The sequence below is a fragment of the Taeniopygia guttata genome, chromosome 28 (assembly GCF_048771995.1).
Source record: "Taeniopygia guttata chromosome 28, bTaeGut7.mat, whole genome shotgun sequence".
NCBI classification, from domain to species: Eukaryota; Metazoa; Chordata; class Aves; order Passeriformes; family Estrildidae; genus Taeniopygia; species Taeniopygia guttata.
This window is the reverse complement of record NC_133053.1, coordinates 3,272,330-3,290,086: the sequence shown is the minus strand read 5'-3', so window position 1 is coordinate 3,290,086 and position 17,757 is coordinate 3,272,330. Positions and strand designations below refer to the sequence as shown.

At 46.5% G+C, this 17,757-nt stretch overlaps 1 protein-coding gene across 1 annotated transcript in view; it reads right to left on the bottom strand.

Moving 5' to 3' along the window:
* Positions 1-17,757, bottom strand: part of INSR (insulin receptor) — a 58,436-nt gene that overhangs the window by 20,996 nt on the left and 19,683 nt on the right. Inside the window, exons 3-7 of the mRNA XM_030257169.4 lie at positions 5,808-6,123; positions 3,308-3,453; positions 2,842-2,986; positions 2,387-2,601; positions 13-139 (exon numbers count right to left, since the gene is read on the bottom strand). Coding sequence (XP_030113029.1) covers positions 13-139; positions 2,387-2,601; positions 2,842-2,986; positions 3,308-3,453; positions 5,808-6,123 — 949 coding nt within the window. The remainder of the gene's footprint in view (positions 1-12; positions 140-2,386; positions 2,602-2,841; positions 2,987-3,307; positions 3,454-5,807; positions 6,124-17,757) is intronic.

The following is a 17,757-nucleotide window of genomic DNA, read 5'->3' as shown; positions in this document are numbered from 1 at the left end:
GGGATCACTTACGCCTCCTTGTAGAACAGCATAAAGCCCAGGAGGTCACGGAAATCGGGGGGCCAGTAGGGCTCCCACTTCAGCAGGATCTTGTCATGAGAAGTCCTAATGGAAGAAAACTTCAGCAGTTCATTTTCACCTGTAACAAGTGAGAAGTGACAATAGTTTTATTGATGCTGAAAAATCAAGTGTTTTGTTTTTAATTATCTTAGAAGTTTAAGATAAAGGTGAGGATGTTGGCACTCAGAAGAGCTGCCCAGTAAACCTTATCTTATTTAGCAGCCATTCCTACCTCAAATCAGTGGCTGGTATTGATGCTCTCCTAAGGTTAAGTTTTCCTAGCATTTCATGAGAATGACTCTGTAGAAGAGCTGAACTAAATTCTAAAAAGTGGGAAAGCTAAAGGCAACATATTTCACAATTTATGATGATCTGCATGGCTGAAACCAGCAATATGGTTTGCACAGCAGGCAAGAGGCCACAAAAATGAAGCAGAAGAATTTCCAGCCTTGCCCAGGAGTAGTGAGGTCCCTCTGCAAACAGGAGCACGTTTGCAGGAGGATGGAGCTCAAGGGACATGGCATGACATGTTTTGCGCCCCCAGCCCAAGTGGCTCTGACTGAATTTGCTATTCCTGCAGTAGCTGCCACAGGAGGAAGAACATTTATTTCACTGGCACCACATCTAGAACAAACGGGCGCTTTTTTTTTCCCCTTTCTATTTTTTTTTTCAGTAAACAGGATGCTGCCAATGTAAAAGCTGGGCTTGAAATGTAAAAGCAACCAAAACCCAAACAATCTGGCAAGCTGTGGTTTGAGGTGGGGGTGGCACAGACACCAGCTCAGCAGGGTGAGGGTAAAGCTGGCAAAGAGAAAGGCAACTGTCTCCTCCAGCTGCCTTCACACCAAACACCAGCCCAGGAGCCACAGGCAGAGCTGGATCTACCCAAATTCAGGTTCATCCCCAATGTGGGAAGAGTTTTGCAGTGTCCCATGGGAGGAGATGAACTTTACAGACAGCTGATTCCTTGTGCTCCTTCCCTCTGCCCAGGCTGGAGCTGTGGTGCCCCAGAGGCTCCGTGTGTGTTTTTCACTGCTCCTGCCAGTTCTCAGGTCACAGCCATTGCATTCCCCTCTCCCACTCTGCTGGCCTGGCTGCCTGTGTTGATATGTGGGAAACCAGACCAGGAAACCGAGTCAACTGAAACATCTTCACTTTTTAGGTCTGTTCACAAACAGCTACATCAGCTAGGGGCAGTGAAGATCAGAGATCAGGAATGTTTCAGGTGGGAAAGGACCTTGGGCTCTTCTGGCAGAGCTGTCCCCAAAAGCAGAGGGACAGTGAAGCCACAGGATGACCCAAGCTGCCCTGCAGGTTGTGAGCCAGGATCTGAAATCCCATTTCAGTCAATGCTGGGCTCTGTTGGTGGCAATACCTGCCTGAACATCTCCCAGGATCACAACACAACTGCTGGAATACTGCATGGATGGGTCACTGCCTCTGTCCCCATGCCATCGGTCCTTCACAGAACACCCTGAGCTGCAAGGGGCCCATGACCACCTGCATGGGCTCCTGTTCCTGTGTGCAGGTGAATCTCTGTGGGGCTGAGCAGTGAATCAGAGCAGGGAGATGCCACCAGCTCAGAACAAAGCTGGGTTTTTCCTGCCCCTGATTACTTCCACAGTCTGGCTCACCACACAGCCCTGGCACAAATAGGGAAAGGGAATTGTTGGTGGCACAGAAAGGGAACAAACATCAGGACTGGGGGTGCAGGAGGACTGCATTTATCACAGTATTGCTGCCAAAATAAGTGTCTGTAGAACCCCATCTTCAGCAGCACAACTTCAAAGCCCACCCTGTGCTGTTTGCTGACACAGGAGCTGTCTGATCGCTGCTCCTGAAGAAAGCTGTTGGGTGAAAAACCTCAGAGAGGCATTGGAAGAATTGTTGGAAAATTTCCTCTGCCTGTTGTCATGGCAATTGCCTCACGTGGCTGCAGGGATGGGTGGAAATCCTGTTTCTCCCGTGTTTATTCCGTGTCGCCTCATGACATGGGAAAAGCAGATTATGACTATTAATCAGGTACTCAGCAGTAATAAAAAAGTCCCAGCCTGGGCTGAGGTTACATTGTGCTAAACTCTTCAAAAAGACACAATAAACACTCTCCCAGCACCAAAAACCACCCAGGGTTTTGTGGGACCAAGGGTGCCAGAGGGAGATCCCGTGGGGACTTTTACTCATGGCACAGTGACAGTGAGTGCACAGGCAAGGGGCACATCTGCTGCTTTACCTCAGGGACAAGAGGTAAAACATCATGGGATGGGCTGGGAGAAAGAGGAGTATGAGGAGAGGAAAGGGAAGCAAGGCTGTGTTCTGAGACCCTTACACGAGGCCTGATCCCCGTTGGTCTTCAGGGCTATGTCATTCCTCTCCTGACGCCCCTTAGTCCCAGAGATCTCTTCCATCTTGTGGATTTCTGACAGGCACAGCTTGGGATTGTAATGGAAGAAGAGTTTGCCCCGTGCAATAGTGAGGTTGTGTTTGCTCCAGTCCCAGAGCTGGCGAAGATTCTGGTTGTCCAAGGCATAAAAAGAATAATTCCTGAAAGCAGAAGAATGAAAACGTAGGTTGGGAGGAGATGGATGAAAAACTCTTTTTGCACTAATCCAGGCACCAAAGAAAAAAGAATGTAAATTGTCTGCCCTGGTAGGGCACAAGCCATGGGCAGAGGAACATTTAAAAATAGCCTGGGAATTGTTTCCCAATACAAATCACCCTGATAGAACTGGCACTCCTTGTACTTCAAAGCATTCAAATAAAGCATCTTTTGAGAGAACTCACCCAGCTTCGAGTGTCTCTCCTCTGATCAGATGGAGTTTCCGAAAAAAAGAAAGAGAAACCAAGGCGTAAGAGCGGCGGATTTTTAGGTAACCTGAGATTTCTTCTATCAAGCCAAGGTTTGCTTCCAGCTCAGCTGCTATGTTATCTACAGAGAGGAAAACATTGGGAAGAGCTTTCTGGTATCACAGAGAGAAACACCCACACATTAATATTAAACAATTAGCATTACTATCAAACAATTAAAGCCCAAACATTATTATTTAACCAATTTCTTGATGTTATTTCACGAGAACTCACAAAAATCAATTAACAAAAAGCATCAAATGAAAGCCTTTGCTTTCTGCTGGTTTCTCTGGGTCTCTCTAAGGCTGAGGGAGGTCAGAGGCAAGGGAAGAGCCCCAGCTGAGGGCAGTGGGTTTCCCTGGCTGCCAGCCTGTGCTGCCACTGCCCAGACGTGCCCACTTACTTCCCCCACGGATGTTGATGACCAGGCTGCCGTTCACCACCGTGCAGCCCCGCAGCTCCTGCGCCGACGTCACCGAGTCGATGGTCTTCTCCTTGCCAAAGTCACACACCTTGGGGCACGGCCCCGCGCAGGGCGTGCAGTGCAGGCTGCAAAACAGCACAGGAGGGGTGCAGGGGTCAGGCAGATGGCCCCAGCAGGGCCCAAAAGCAGAGTGATGAATCTGAAGTGCTGGTATGTCATGGGGTTCGCTTTTTAGGAACTCCAAAGAGAGTCACAGAATCGTGGAATGGTTTGGGTTGGAAGGGATCTTAAAGCTCATCCCATTCCAACCCCTTTCCACACCTTGCACTGGACCAGGTTGCTCCAAGCCCTGTCCAACCTGGCCTTGAAAATAACTGCTGATAAATTAAAATGGTCTTAAATTGTCACTTCCACCCTTCAAACGTGAATCATTCCATCTCTCCTTACAAAACAAAATGAAGTGACCTGAGGTACTGGGAAGAGGAAACTGTCCACGATACTGCCCAGTGCTCTCCATCCCAGGGCTTTCAGGATAACTAACCCCAGCCCAGGATCCATCTCCAGATCATTAACCAAATGTGTAACTGATGAGTGGAGAGCTGGCCCTGCATCTGGGAATCCTCCGATTGAGCACTGCACACAATGTTGCTTTAAAAAAAGGCAAGAATGTGCTTTGTGCTCTGGGGAAATACTGCTTAAATAGCACGAGCTGATGGCTTTCCCTGGTCACACCACCACAAGAATGTGTTCCCAACTAGTTCAGAGGAAGAAATGCTCTAGGAAAGGCAGGGAGCAGAGTGTGAGGTCCCTGGCAGCAGCCAGGAACAGCACAGGAGAGGCCACAGGGCTGTTGCACAAGCAGCACAGATACTTTGGGGGCTGCTTGTTGGTTCTTTGGAAAAGCAAAACAGGAAATGGCAGAAAAAGTCCTGTTAAGAGTGAATTCCCTGAAATTATTATGAGAGGAGCAAATACATGCAAGCACAAAGTGACCAATATTCATAGGAAATCTGACTCACCACAATATAGAATGGTAATGCAGGACAAACAACCAAGTTTTCAGTGATAAACAGCTCAGCACCATAAATTATTTAATTCCTTTGTCAAAACTCCCTGGGAATAGACAGAATGGCTGTTCCCTGCTTTGATTCGTGCTACACTTGTTTGTTACACTGTGCATTTATGTCTGGCACAGCTTGAACCTGCTCAATGAAAGTAATTACAGGGATGAGGGACAGAGATTCTGAGAACGAGCACTCTGAGGACGCTGCGCTCTCTTCATTAGCCACGACCTCTCCCTGCTGTGCTTTTCCAGGCAGGTTCCCTGCCCTGAGGCTGCTCCAGAGGGGAGGGAAGCAGGGCTGCTAAAGCCTCTCCACTGCCCACCTCCCTCCTCCCACGCTGTTACAGGGAGACCCTTCCAGCTCGTGGATGCTCTGCTTTGTCCTTTCTCCATCCCCCTTTCCCACTTTTTCCAAACTCGACAGGAAGCAAGGGAAGAATAAAGTACCAGCCCATGGCAGGGAGAGCTTTTAATGGCTTGAATTAGCAAGGCATTAGTTTGTAACTCATATTAAAGCAGACCAGGTGATTGCTCCAACGCCGAAAACTCCTCCTTATTGTAAGAGTAGGCGAACCCAGAGGGAATGATGATGTCTGACTTTAGTTCAGAAGGCTGAATGATTTCTTTATTATAGCTATACTATAATACACTAATATACTACTTAAAGGAGATACTAAAACTACATACTTACTTTTTCTATCTATTATATCTAACTCCCTATCAACTTGTGACCCTCTCTAGAGAGTCCAGACACAGGTGGATTGGATTGGCCATCAGGCTCAAACAATTCTTACTAGAATCCAATCAAGCAATCACCCCAGGTAAACAATTCTCTAATCATATTCTACATGGGAAAAACAAGGAGTAGAAACAGAAATTGTTTTCTCTTTCTTTCTTCTAAGTTCTTCTATGAAAAAATCCTGAGAGAGAAAAGAATGGGCCTGCCACATCTCCTGGTCATGACACAGCACTCTATTGTAAATGCAGGCGAACCCAATGGGAAGAAATGATGATGTCTGACTCAATTCAGAAGGCTGAATGATTTCTTTATTACAACTATGCTAAAATACATTAATATACTATACAAAAGGAGGATATTAAAACTACATACTACTTTCTCTGACTCTAACACAACTCGTGACCCTCTCTGAGAGTCCAGCCCCAGGTGGGTTGGATTGGCCATCAGCTCAAACAATCCTCACCAGAATCCAACCAAGCAATCACTCCAGGTAAACAATTCTCCAAACATATTCCATATAGGAAAAACAAGGAGCAGAAATAGAAATTGTTTTCTCTTTCATTTCTCTATGAAAAATCCTGAGAGGGAGAGAAAGGTGCTTGCCACACACTCAAACCCCCCATCCAAGGAGGAGAAAAGCCCAGCCCCAGTTTCATCCCTGCAGCCCAGGTACTCACTTGCTGGAGTTCATGATGTAGCCCGAGGGGCACTCGTGCACACACTCGTTGTTGTGGATGACATGGCAGCCCGACTCCCGGGCGTTCTTGCACTTGTTGTGCAGCTCCTGGCAGAAGCTGAAGGTGACGCAGCGCCAGCCCTCGAAGCGGTAGTGCCCGGGGGGACAGTTCTCCACGCACCGCCCGTCCAGGTAGAAGTTGCGACAGGCCACGCACCTGCCGGGGTCGTTGGGCTCCGTGCAGTCCCCCAGGCACTCGCTGTGGCAGCACTGCCCGTCCGCCGTGCAGCCCTGGGACTTGCAGGCAGGGGGACAGACTGAGGAAACACCAGAGACAGGTGAGTGTCACTGAGAGCCTGGCCACGTGTGACCCTGGGAGCTTACGAGAGGTGACACCTGGTCCTGCTTGTCCTGGGAGCTTCCTGTGCGAAGGGGCAACCATGGAGCCTCTGCCCCATCTCCTCTTCTAGTGTCACTTCTGCCCATCTCCAACATTCAGTGCAAGTGTAAATTCGGCCTACTGTCCCCCTTTCAGTGCAAATTCTGCCTCAGCTCCACTTGTCAGTGCAAATTCTGCCTCATCTCCACTTGTCAGTGCAAATTCTGCCTCATTTCCACTTGTCAGTGCAAATTCTGCCTCATCTCCGCTTGTCAGTGTAAATTCTGCCTCATCTCCGCTTCTCAGTGCAAATTTTGCCTCATCTCCACTTCTCAGTGCAAATTCTGCCTCATCTCCTCTTCTCAGTGCCAATTCTGCCTCATCTCCACTTGTTAGTGTAAATTCTGCCTCATCTCCGCTTCTCAGTGCAAATTTTGCCTCGTCTCCACTTCTCAGTGCAAATTTTTCCTCATCTTCACCTTTCAGTGCAAATTCTGCCTCATCTCCATTTTTTGGTGTAAATTCTGCCTCATCTCCACCTTTCAGTGTAAATTCTGCCTCATCTCCACCTTTCAGTGCAAATTCTGCCTCATCTCCAGCTTTCCACATTTAAATTCCACATTTCAAGAACATTTTTGAGGAGTCTTATCATTCATCCTCACAACTCATCAATGCTCATCTTTAAAAGAAAACTGAGTTTTCCTGCTCCCTCAGTCCAGCATGAAAAGGCTCCAGGAGAGCCTTGGTGGCTCTGGTGTCATTTCTGAAGCTCAGTAGTTATGAGACTCCACACCTGAGAGCTTCCCAGCCTGGCACAGCCAGTTTCAGCCAGAAGATTCTCAATTTAAACTTTCTCAGTCTAAGAAACTCAGTTTAAACTGTTTCTCAGTTTAAAAAACTGAAGTTTCCTGCAGCAGTACTGCAAATAACACGCGTCCAACAGCACTTTTACACAACCCTTCATCTTTATCAGGATTTGTTTCCCATCTGTCTATCACCCTATCCCTGGTTTCCTGGAGGAAGCCCTGGCACCAAGACGAAGTTTTCAGTGGCTCTCCCAACAAGTCCACAAAGGGCACCCACGAGTGTTATTGCTCGAGGTTTTTATGGTTTTCTTTTTAATTACTCATTACTTAGCACCCCACAACACCTTTAACGAGCGGTTTGGGCTTTGAACTCCAAACCAAGCAGAGTCAACACCGTGAGTAACTCGGGGAGGAGAGGGAGGGCAGGATGAACAAACCCAGGGAAGCTGCAGGGGAAGGTCAGTCCTGCCCCTCAGCATCTCCACACTCAGTCTGACAGGTTCAAATGAGGCTGAAATTATCAAACCCACCTCTGTAAATCAGAACACACCACAGAACTTCATGTCAGGAAAGAGAAGAGAGCTGAAATCAGCACTCCAAGAGCCAGCACCAACTCCAAGCAGGGCTTCAGAAGCAGAAACAAGGGCTTTAGATGGGGGACAGGGACCTGGATTTAACCTCACAGCCTTTGAGATCCAGCTGTGAATTGCCAAGACACAGATCAAGACACCCCTTGTCCTCACCAAACCGGAGTGTGCTGTCTGAGGGAACACCTGAGCAGCTCCTGATGTCCTGCCTGAGCCCCCCTGGTGAAGGGAGACAGCAATAAATTCTGAATTAACACCATCTGCCTCAGCATTTCCCCAGCTTTCTGTCCAATACTCAGTGCCCAGGCAGGAGGGGCCTTATTAATTCATTTATTATTTATTTTATCCTGACACAGCAATGTCCAGAGGTGAAATGTTACCTCTAAATTCTGGTTAAGGCACTTGAGCAGACCAGCAGTGGAATGTGCTCAAGTTTTATCCAGCCAAAGAAGCAGCATGTGGGATCCACAGCACAACATGTTTGGATGATCCAACCCCCAGCTGTGCTAGGAAGAAAATCCCCCTCCACCCCATGTTAGGAGATTGAAGAATTAAGTGTGTTAAAGCTGTTAATGCCATTCTTGGAATAAGCAGGACTAGATGAGGTAGTAAAGATGAGCAATTTCTGGTCTGCTCCAGCCTGATATATCCCTTAAAGAAATATGAAATGGATAAAGCTGAAATTCTACCACAAGGACAATTTAATCTAAAATATCTTACTGCTTTCTTCAGTGCGGGTGTTTTCTCTGTGCATCACTCATCCATTACAAAAAGCATAGGAATGTGTTTCAAATTAATTTCCAACTTTTTGCCCTTTTCTAGGAACAGGCGAACCTGTCACAAATAGTACTTGATTGAAATGCAATAGCCAAATAGCAGCAACCTGCAGGTAACACCTTGCATTTGACTAAATATAAAATGAGAAGCTTGCTTTAAAAGCCAGGTTATACATGGATGTTTTAAATGGTTATAGAGAGATGAGCACAGTCTAGCAACAGGTGTCCTGGCTGCAGTTTATTAGAAATATTTGCAACAGAAAATCCCAGAATTTAGTCCAAAGCACTAGCAAACTTACTAATTCCAGCCTGGAATATGAAGGTTTATGAGCAGGGGGAAACCTTGGCTGTTTCTCCCACACCTCTCCTGAGACAGAGATGTCCTGCAAGGAATCCTGCCCTGGCTGGTTCCTCCCTGGAGTGGGGACAGCTTCTCATGGGAAGCAAAGCACTGAAGGAAATGCAGGAATGGTTTGTGGGAGCTGGAGGGCAAGTGCTGCCAGCACAATTCCCAGTGTTCCTCACCAAGGGAGTTTTCCCCTGCCTCTTTCATGCTCAGAAACTACAAAGTTTAAAGTATCCAAAAGACAGCATTTGTTTTCCAAGGAGCAGCCAGGTAACTGGGAAAAGCCTGCCCTCATGCAAAGCACCCGGTGACACATGGCACCTACTTAACATTCTGTCACAAAATATTTTTATTTAATTTGTTATGGAAACTAATCTTCAAAGCCCTGTGCCTATTTACACATTTTGAACTCAGCTGTAAGTATTCACAGGGCAGAAACCCCCGAAAGTCCCCACTCCAAAGGTTTTCAGAAGATACAATTAAACTATTTTTAAACGTTCTTAACGTTTCTCTTTTTCCTGTTCCGCCAGCTTTTGATGTCTCCAAGACAGCTCAAAGAAAGCAAAGCACCCAAGGCAACAGCTCTTTTTCCATTAAGCACTCAAAGACCAGAAATTCAATCACCATTTTGTGCAAATCCTCATTACCCAAGATCCTGAACAGATGTCATGACATTATCAAAGTCTGCATGCTAGAGAGCACCTCAAGTTGTGTAAAACCTCTCCAGAGTATCTTTACTACGGCTTCTCACAACAGTTACTCCAGGTTATGTCACTCAGATGGGCCAGAAACATGAGTTTGGTTTGGGTTTTTTGCTGCCCATGTTGCGCTTTCACTGCAGGTCAACGCTGAATAGGTTTGTGCACCTCATTACCCTTCACCACCAAGGTCTGCAGACCCCAATAATTGCCATGGCACGCAGGGATTTGCCTTTTTGCACAAAAAAATTGGCTCCCCAGGGAATGGTCCTGGCCCCAAGGCTACCAGGAGCGTTTGGGCAGCACTGCCAGGGATGCTCAGGGTGGGATTTTTGGGGTGTTTGGACTCTTTGTGGGTCCCTCCCAACTCAGGATATTCTGTGACTCAAAGGTGGCCTTTTGGGAGCTCTGGCATGTGGGGAGGCTCAAGGGAGGTTCAGCCACAGCCCCCAACCTCTGCTTAAGGCTGTGGGAGACTTTGGACAATCAGCACAGGGGAAAAATCAACTCCCCATTCTTCCCAGAAAGTCCAAAGGGAAGTTCACAAGCCCAAGCAAGGGGACAAAGGAAAACAGCTGTTCTGGGTATGAGCAGAAGCCACAAAAAGTGTGTGGGGCCATGGACCAGGACAAAGCTGCCCACCACATCTGTAGGAACTGGGTGTTTAAAACCCCTGTCCCAAAGCTGACCAAGAGCCTGACACTAACACGAGGGGCTCCAACCTGTCCTTCCAGGGGGGAATAAATATTTAACTTGCTGCTAGCGTGGCTCCCAAGACTGAGGGAACAATGCCTTTTCCAAACCTCTCTGATTAGAGATTCAAAAGGACATTTCTTGGTGCTGCTGGGGCCCAGCTGGGGGGGACAGGCGGCAGCGGAGTCAGCGCAAAGGAATTTCTACCTCCGGATCGCTCCGTGTGTTTCAGCACTTCCCCGTGCTCCAGGTGGAAACAACACTCACTGAGACTGTAAACACATTCCCGAGCCAGCACAGGTAACCAGGTATTTAACAAGCAAGTCAATTAAGCGTTAAGTTGTTAAAAATTTCGGTGTTCGGTCTTTTTTCTTGTTTTCTGTGAATAAAATGGTGAATTGTCTGAAAAAGAGGGGAAAACACCGTTCAGGATAAGATTTGCTGTTCCTTTGGGATTTTCTGCCACTGGGTGGGTTTTAATAGCAACATCCTTGGTGAGCTGAAGTGGGTGTTCACACAGGGTTGGGTAAGAGGAACACGGTTCATTAAGGACAAATCCTGAACCACACACATGAACATCAAGATGCTGCACATGTGCTGTCCAGGCACCACATGGGTTTGGGACTGATTTGTTGTGAATAAAGGTGATTTTTTCAGAGTGCAATACAGGTAATTTTTTTTAAGTGGATGGGGGTCAGTGGAGGCAACCTGGGCCACCACGGGTGTCCAGCAGCTGAGCCGGCGGCGAGCAGCGAACTCTCCTCACAGCGCCAGCTCCTCTCCCCTGGCTTACACAAACTCTATTTTGATTACAGACAAGGCAATTAGGAGGCTCCAGATCCAAGGGAGTCCAGGACACAAAACAACTGCGGCAGGAGAACCGCCCTCAACCTCAGCCAATGCATTTGCTGCCTGCGCAGGGGAGGCATCCAACCCAACCGCCTGCTATCTGCACAAGGCAAACAGCCTTAACCCTGCCAGCTCCCCAGCCAGCCCTGGCCTCCCACCACCACCCAAAAACACCACCAGCCTAATGCAATTTAATGCCATTTAATGCAGCTGAAGGGCTGCTGTGGGTTTTGCGGCGTTTAATTGGCGCGGGGTGTTTATAAGCTGGAGGGGAAGGCAGGAGGGAGCCGGCACGAAGGCGGCGTTGCCACGGCTGAAAGTGGCTTTTTTTGGCTGAAAATGGCTTGTTTTGGCTGAAGATGGCTTGTTTTGGCCGTGCCACGGCTGCCCTGGTGCCAGGGCTGGGCTGGTGCCATGCTCGATGACGGGCACAGGCACAGAAGCCAAAGGCAGAGCCCCACAGAAACAGGATCGCAGCCCTGCACGCCCCTGTGGCTTTTCTTCCCCTCTTACTGTAAATGGCTGTGAGATGTGACATATAAATTTATCCCCACAGACACATAGTGCTGCTTGAGTTACGGCTGCAGAGGGAACTGTAATTTCATTTCCTAACGGTACAGTCCCGGCAATGACCTCCGCAGCAATGGGTTCTTGTGGTTCTAAACAAAAACAAAACCAACAAGGAAAGGAAAAAAAAATAAAAAGGAAACCCAAGGACTAATCACCCCCGGCAGTAACTCATCAGTGTGTTGCAAGCATGTGATCTTAATTTAGTACTACAGAGCCTGGGCTTGTTTCCTGCTGCAAGTGCTGAGCAGCATCGCTGCTATGGAAATCCATATGGGTCTTACTCCTTATAAAATCATGTATGAAATCCTGTTCTACAGACACAGTATTTTTCACTCGACAGCTTTTGCTCTTTCACTCATTCTCTTCCAGTCAAGAAGACCCCTAATTCAGGCAGGTGTTAAGTGCCATTTGTCCTATAAAGGTAATTTTTATCCCTAAACCTATTTTTATTTTTTTCACTCATGATCATCTACTTTCTTGTGAGCACTTACTTGATCTGAACACATCAAGACAACATCTAATCCCAGTGCATTAATGTATCATAAGGCTGAAAACAGCTATTAATCAAGCAAAACTGTGTCTGGTGAAGACTAAGTAAAAAATAAATCTAAACCCCACAGCAGAGTGGGTGGACAGAGGATTGAAGAAAACCAGTGTACTGCAAACCCCACTGCATTGTGGTTTATTTCTTCAATTATTTCTTCATGTCAGAGGGGCCAAAGAGGCAGAAACCTAAACCCCAAAGCCCACCAGCAGCAGAAAAGTGCCTGGGAGGGACAGGGCTGGAGAGCTCCAGTGGACTGTAAAAAGCACAAGGACTTTTGATCGCCTTGGTGACAAACAACAGCAGCTCCCCCATCCCTTCCTGAACCTTCAAAATAAATGGAGTAACTAGAAGAAAACAAAAAAATAGGAAGCTAACACAGTGATACCAAAATCCTGTCGGCAACGCCCGGCGTTGGCTGCAGTGGTCAAGCAAAATTCAGGAAATAATCACAAGATGCTCAAGCAAATTTGATGTCACTCATTCCCAGAGCTCAGCTGCTCTAACAACACTCATCCCTTCCTTTTCCCTAAAGACAACCAAGGAACAACCCTTCCAAAAGGCATCAACTCAAGGGCTGAAACCCACAACAAAGGGCTGCAGTTCTCAGCACCAGCTCGGGAAGGAGAAGGTGCCAAATAAATCCCAGATTTTACAATCAGCACTAAAATAAAGTGTTATTTATAAAATAAGATATTACAGTACATAATGCCATGACCCCTCTGAACTGTGAGCTGGGAACGTTAGGAGGTCTGTATTTACACAGGAACAGATAAAATTAACTGCAGGTGCCTCCCTTCCCATGGACAGTGACTTCCAAAAACAACACACTTACTACAACGTCAAGGAAACTCTTCCCATTGACATTTCTCAGGACGACATTACACCTCTTATCTCATCTATCAGTAAGGACAAGGAAAAAACTGCTTCTCCTCCCAACCCTTCCACAAATTATGTGCTCAACTGGAGCTACACGGAATGTCTCAGATATTCCAAGCCGGGGTTCGGCCGCTTCCCGCCAGGAACAGATGAAGCCCCCAGGGATGCTGGACCTGTGAGGATCAGCAAATGGAGCTCAGACAAGATAAAGGAGTTTGGAGCCATGTGCCACCTTGTCCTGGCATGATAGTGGAGGTCTGTGGAAGAAGTTGTTGAATGGAGATACGGGAAAGGTTGAGCTCAGTTGTTTACAGAGGAAAGGGGCAGATAACAGGAGATCTCTCCAGAAACAGCCTCCTCTGTGCCAACCTTCTGCTGTTTAAACTGAGGAGTAATTCATTATCTTCTGCACTACACCTGCTGGTGGGGCATTTCTCTGGAAATACATATTTACTCCGATGTGAATTATGACAAGCAATATGGGAAACGTGGTAAGAGGAGCTCACATATATGTAAACACATACATTTTGCTTATACAATATAATATATAAAATATATGTAGGTCATCTCAATATGGTGAAGCCTGGAGGAGTCACCAACTTCAATGAACTCAGGGTGCCTTTGGTCACTCGTTCTTCATCGTCTTAGGAAGTGACAACCTTTGCAAATGAGCTTCTCCAGCTCCATGCTGAGGTACAAGGCAGGGCCCAGATGTGCCAAGTCCTGTGCAAATTCAGATTTCATGGATGGAGTTTGACAGCCCAATATTATCTCTTATTTTTGGGGACAAGACTTCTTGGGCTATGGAAAGCCCTCATCTTCTTCCACTGAACCCCCAGGACAGGCTCCCATTTTCATGGATTTTTTAGACCTTTCTGTGTCTTTCTCTTGAAGGTTTTCACTCCTGTTCTCCTCTGTCACCCCAACTATTTACACAGAGAACTAGATGTTTCCCACCCAAGCATCCCTAATATTTCCCAGACAGAACAAAGCTCAAAGAAACATCTTCCTTTTGTGCATTTCAAGCTGTGGTGTTCACACCATGGCTGGAAACCCCTAATGAACAGGACTTAGAGAGGAAAGCACCTCACACTGAAAAAAAAAATAATTAATAAAGAAATTAAAACTCAAGACTAGGTCTGTTTTCATTCTTCTGGCACCTTTCAATTGCGTTGATTCCCCATGCAGGTACAAACAACTTGCAGAAATCAAGCAAAGCTGTTGGCCATCAAGCCCAAACTACCAAAACACAGAGTTTGATTTGAAAACACAGCAGCAACTGTTAAAAAGGTGGGACAAGTGTCACAAAGTGCACACCAGGATAGAGACCAGAAGCTGTAAAAACTTTTACCCAGTGTCTACAACAGTGCTGTTGTGCCATTCTCTGGCAAGCAGGTCAAGCCTGCTCCTTGTACTTTGTGTTCAAAATTATACAGGAGCTTAGAGTAAGGGATCAGAAATAACCACCCACCTCTGCTTGGCAGATGGGTTTTTTTTAATATGCCAGCCCCAAAACTGACACCACATCTTCAGGCAAAATATTGTACTTCATTCTGTGCAGCAGAAGAGACAACTTGTAATTTAGACCAAGACCAGAATCTTTAACATTAATTTGCGGCATTTCCCTGTAAAGCCTTGACTGTAATTTTAGTCCCAACCATAAAGTTGTTTTTTTTTTTGTTATGGTTTGTTAAATTTCAATCTTTATTATAACCCAAGGATTTGGTGTTATCATCCAACGGTTGATGCCACCTGGGAGCCTCATGAAAGCTTCATGTTAATATTTAACTATTTATTACTCTCCAATGTACAGCATCTTGTAAACATCCCTGTTCACTTTAACTTCCTCCTGCCAAACCTGCTCACCCACTGCAACACCAAATCACAGGAAAGTGGTCCAGGCATGTCTTAAAAATAAGTGATGGTACTTGTGGGTCTCTTCCAGCTCAGGATACTCCATGGTTCTACGATTCTAGGAGCTGATATGAAACAGAGAACAAATGGAGATACACACAAGGATTCGGTGATGATTTAAGAGCACGGTCCATCTGATTTTTCCAAAGACAGGTTATTACTTTTACCTACTAAGCCTGTCCTGAAAATGAGGAGTAATGATACGATCAAGGCACGAGGCAAAACATCCAAGCTCTGCTTTCTGCAGAGATAAGGGAGGGACAAGATTCCTTTCCTCAAGGCCACGGGGAAGGATGTTGTAGTAAACAAGGCATGAAAGAACGAAAGCTATGCTGCCACGTGGGAATGAGGAAAGATGGAATTTTAGATATGTTATATAAACGTAATCCCAACACAGAAAACAACAAACGTCCACCAAAACAGAGGCACAGTTTACAGCAAAAATGGAGCTGTCCATAACTGAGAAAGGCAATGGAATGGGCGGAAGTATAAGATTAACCACAAGGAGATTATGCTGATAACTAATGATCTACACAGAAATGTCAGGCAGAGGTTAAGATTTTAATCTGGGCAGATTTCATGGCACAGTCATGAATTGTAAACATCGGTACTGAAACCAAATTAGTGTTTGTGGGTGACAAGACTGAAAACAAAGAGAGGGAAAAGGAAAGGGATCACTCCAGATCCCCCTTCCTGCCTCACCTTCCAGAGAGGATGAGGAGAGAGAGAAAAGCAAAGCATCACCTGAAGGCCAGGTGTGCACAGAAAGGTGGATTTTCCCGGGAAGCAGAGTTAACTGGCTCTATCAAACAGATTTTTTTTTTTTCTGAAATTACCAGGGTGCATGAACTGCTCAGTACACGGTCACTCAGCAAGCTGCCCAAATCCAGGCTCAGCAGGAGCACTGACACATCCATCCTCCACTGACTTCCCACAGAGCTCCACACTGTACTGTGCCTTCATACACTTTACAGGTGTCACTTCAGTTTTCCCTGAGCCCACAGGAATTTTTTCCAAAGCAATATCTGAACTGTGGAAAGGTGAAACGGCTGCACTATCTTGTTAATCAGTACCAAATCCATCAATTCTGAATAAAATTGTCTCAGCTCCTCAAGTTGTGGCCTCCTCAGCTCCTGCCCATTCCTCTGCACACCCTCCCCTGTTTGCCCAAAGCTCTACACACGCTTGCCACGGTTTATTTCGAGGCATAAGAATTTCCTTAGCAGGACTGAAATAGATACTGTTTGCCTGCAGAGCCAAGCAATGTGCAATGTATTTTTATTTACTACTCGCCCTCATCATCCTTGGCATACCAGCAATGCCCATTTTCAAGTAATTCACTGTATATGAATGTGGCACTGCACAAATTATCCAGCTTGGCTCTTCCCAGATATCCACTGGTTTAACAGCTTCTCCTTACAAACACACTCATCCTTGAGCTTTTTGTGACTGTGCCTCATCCCTTTGTGCTCTAATCCAGATGCCAAATGAGAAATGATAAAAATGACCAAAAGTCACACAAACACAACCCTGAGGAAAACCAAACGACTGGAGATGAGTACAAAAACCATTAACTACATTGCACAAGCCACCCTTGGAGGCCATTAATCTATCTCTCCTTGTAAATTACGCAAGAGAAAGTTGTAATCTGAAGGCATTAAATGCCAAACTAGTTGTGCCATCTCAACAAGGCCACCAACAGGGGAACTGAATCATCCAAAATTACACTGAACTGAGGAGATCTTGGATTCTCAATCCTCCTTCCACAACAGTTGATGGCTCCAACTGTCAATGGTCAGAATTGTGAAAATTCTGCTTTATTTCACACCATGGTAAGCTCTTAAAATAAAACTGACTGTCACTGAGGTCACAGGGAAGTGCAGGAGTAGTGAAAATCCCATTATCAATGCTGGGTCATTGGGAGGAACAGGATCTGGCGACATCCCCCACCCCTGCAGGCGTGTGCCAAGGTGCTAAAAACCTTCACTTTATCAGCACAGGACTCAGATATGGTCTAATCACCAGCTGCCATCAGCATTGTCCACTTCAGAGCAATTAGGATTATTCAGTGCTCTCTAATTGATGCCACAGCCACACACCTGCAGATCCCTCCTGGGGTAGTTACTGGGGAAATCACCTTACAATGGAGAGAGCCCTCTAGGGAAAGAAATTACACAAATCAGCATTACCAAGCAAGAAAAAGAGATGGGACTCTCCTCTACAAGCAACCTGAAGCTGTATCAGTTTCTCCAGGGACAAGGAGTCTTTTTTTTCCACCAAACTCCAGAGGTTTCAAGCCTCAGCTCAGAACTGCTGGCACTGGAATCAATCTGCCAATGGAAGGGAGCCCAAGGAGTTTTGGAGATGCCACCCAGTCCATCCAGCTGTCCAAGGCCACCTCAAATATTCTACCTAAGACATTTCTGATGGTTGTTTGTCTCAATCTATACTAAAGTTAAACTGTGCCTCGAATCCCCTCCTGCATCGTCCGGCTGAAGTTAATGGAGGTCACAAAGCGGGGCCCAAAACCTGTCAGTGACAGAAGAGACTGGCAGTACCCTGACAACACCCAGCACTCGACCCTCTGCAGAACACCCAGAAACAGCACAAAGCACAGCACCCAGAACACCCAAAGCACAGCAACACCTAGAACACCCAAAGCACAGCAACACCCTTGGTTCTGCTGACTGCTGAGTCCTGCTCAGCCTCCTCCAGCTCAGAACAAGGCGCGGATTTGAACCAGAGCCACCTCAAATCAGGCTCTGGGTGGACGGACACACAGCAGAGAAAGTCATTGGCAAATCTGAGCACAGAGAGACCCACAGCGCGTTTGAAAAACACAATCTGAAGTTCTTTTTGTTATCACAGATTAGAGCATGTGGAAAAACAACAGGCTCTTCCCCGGTGCTG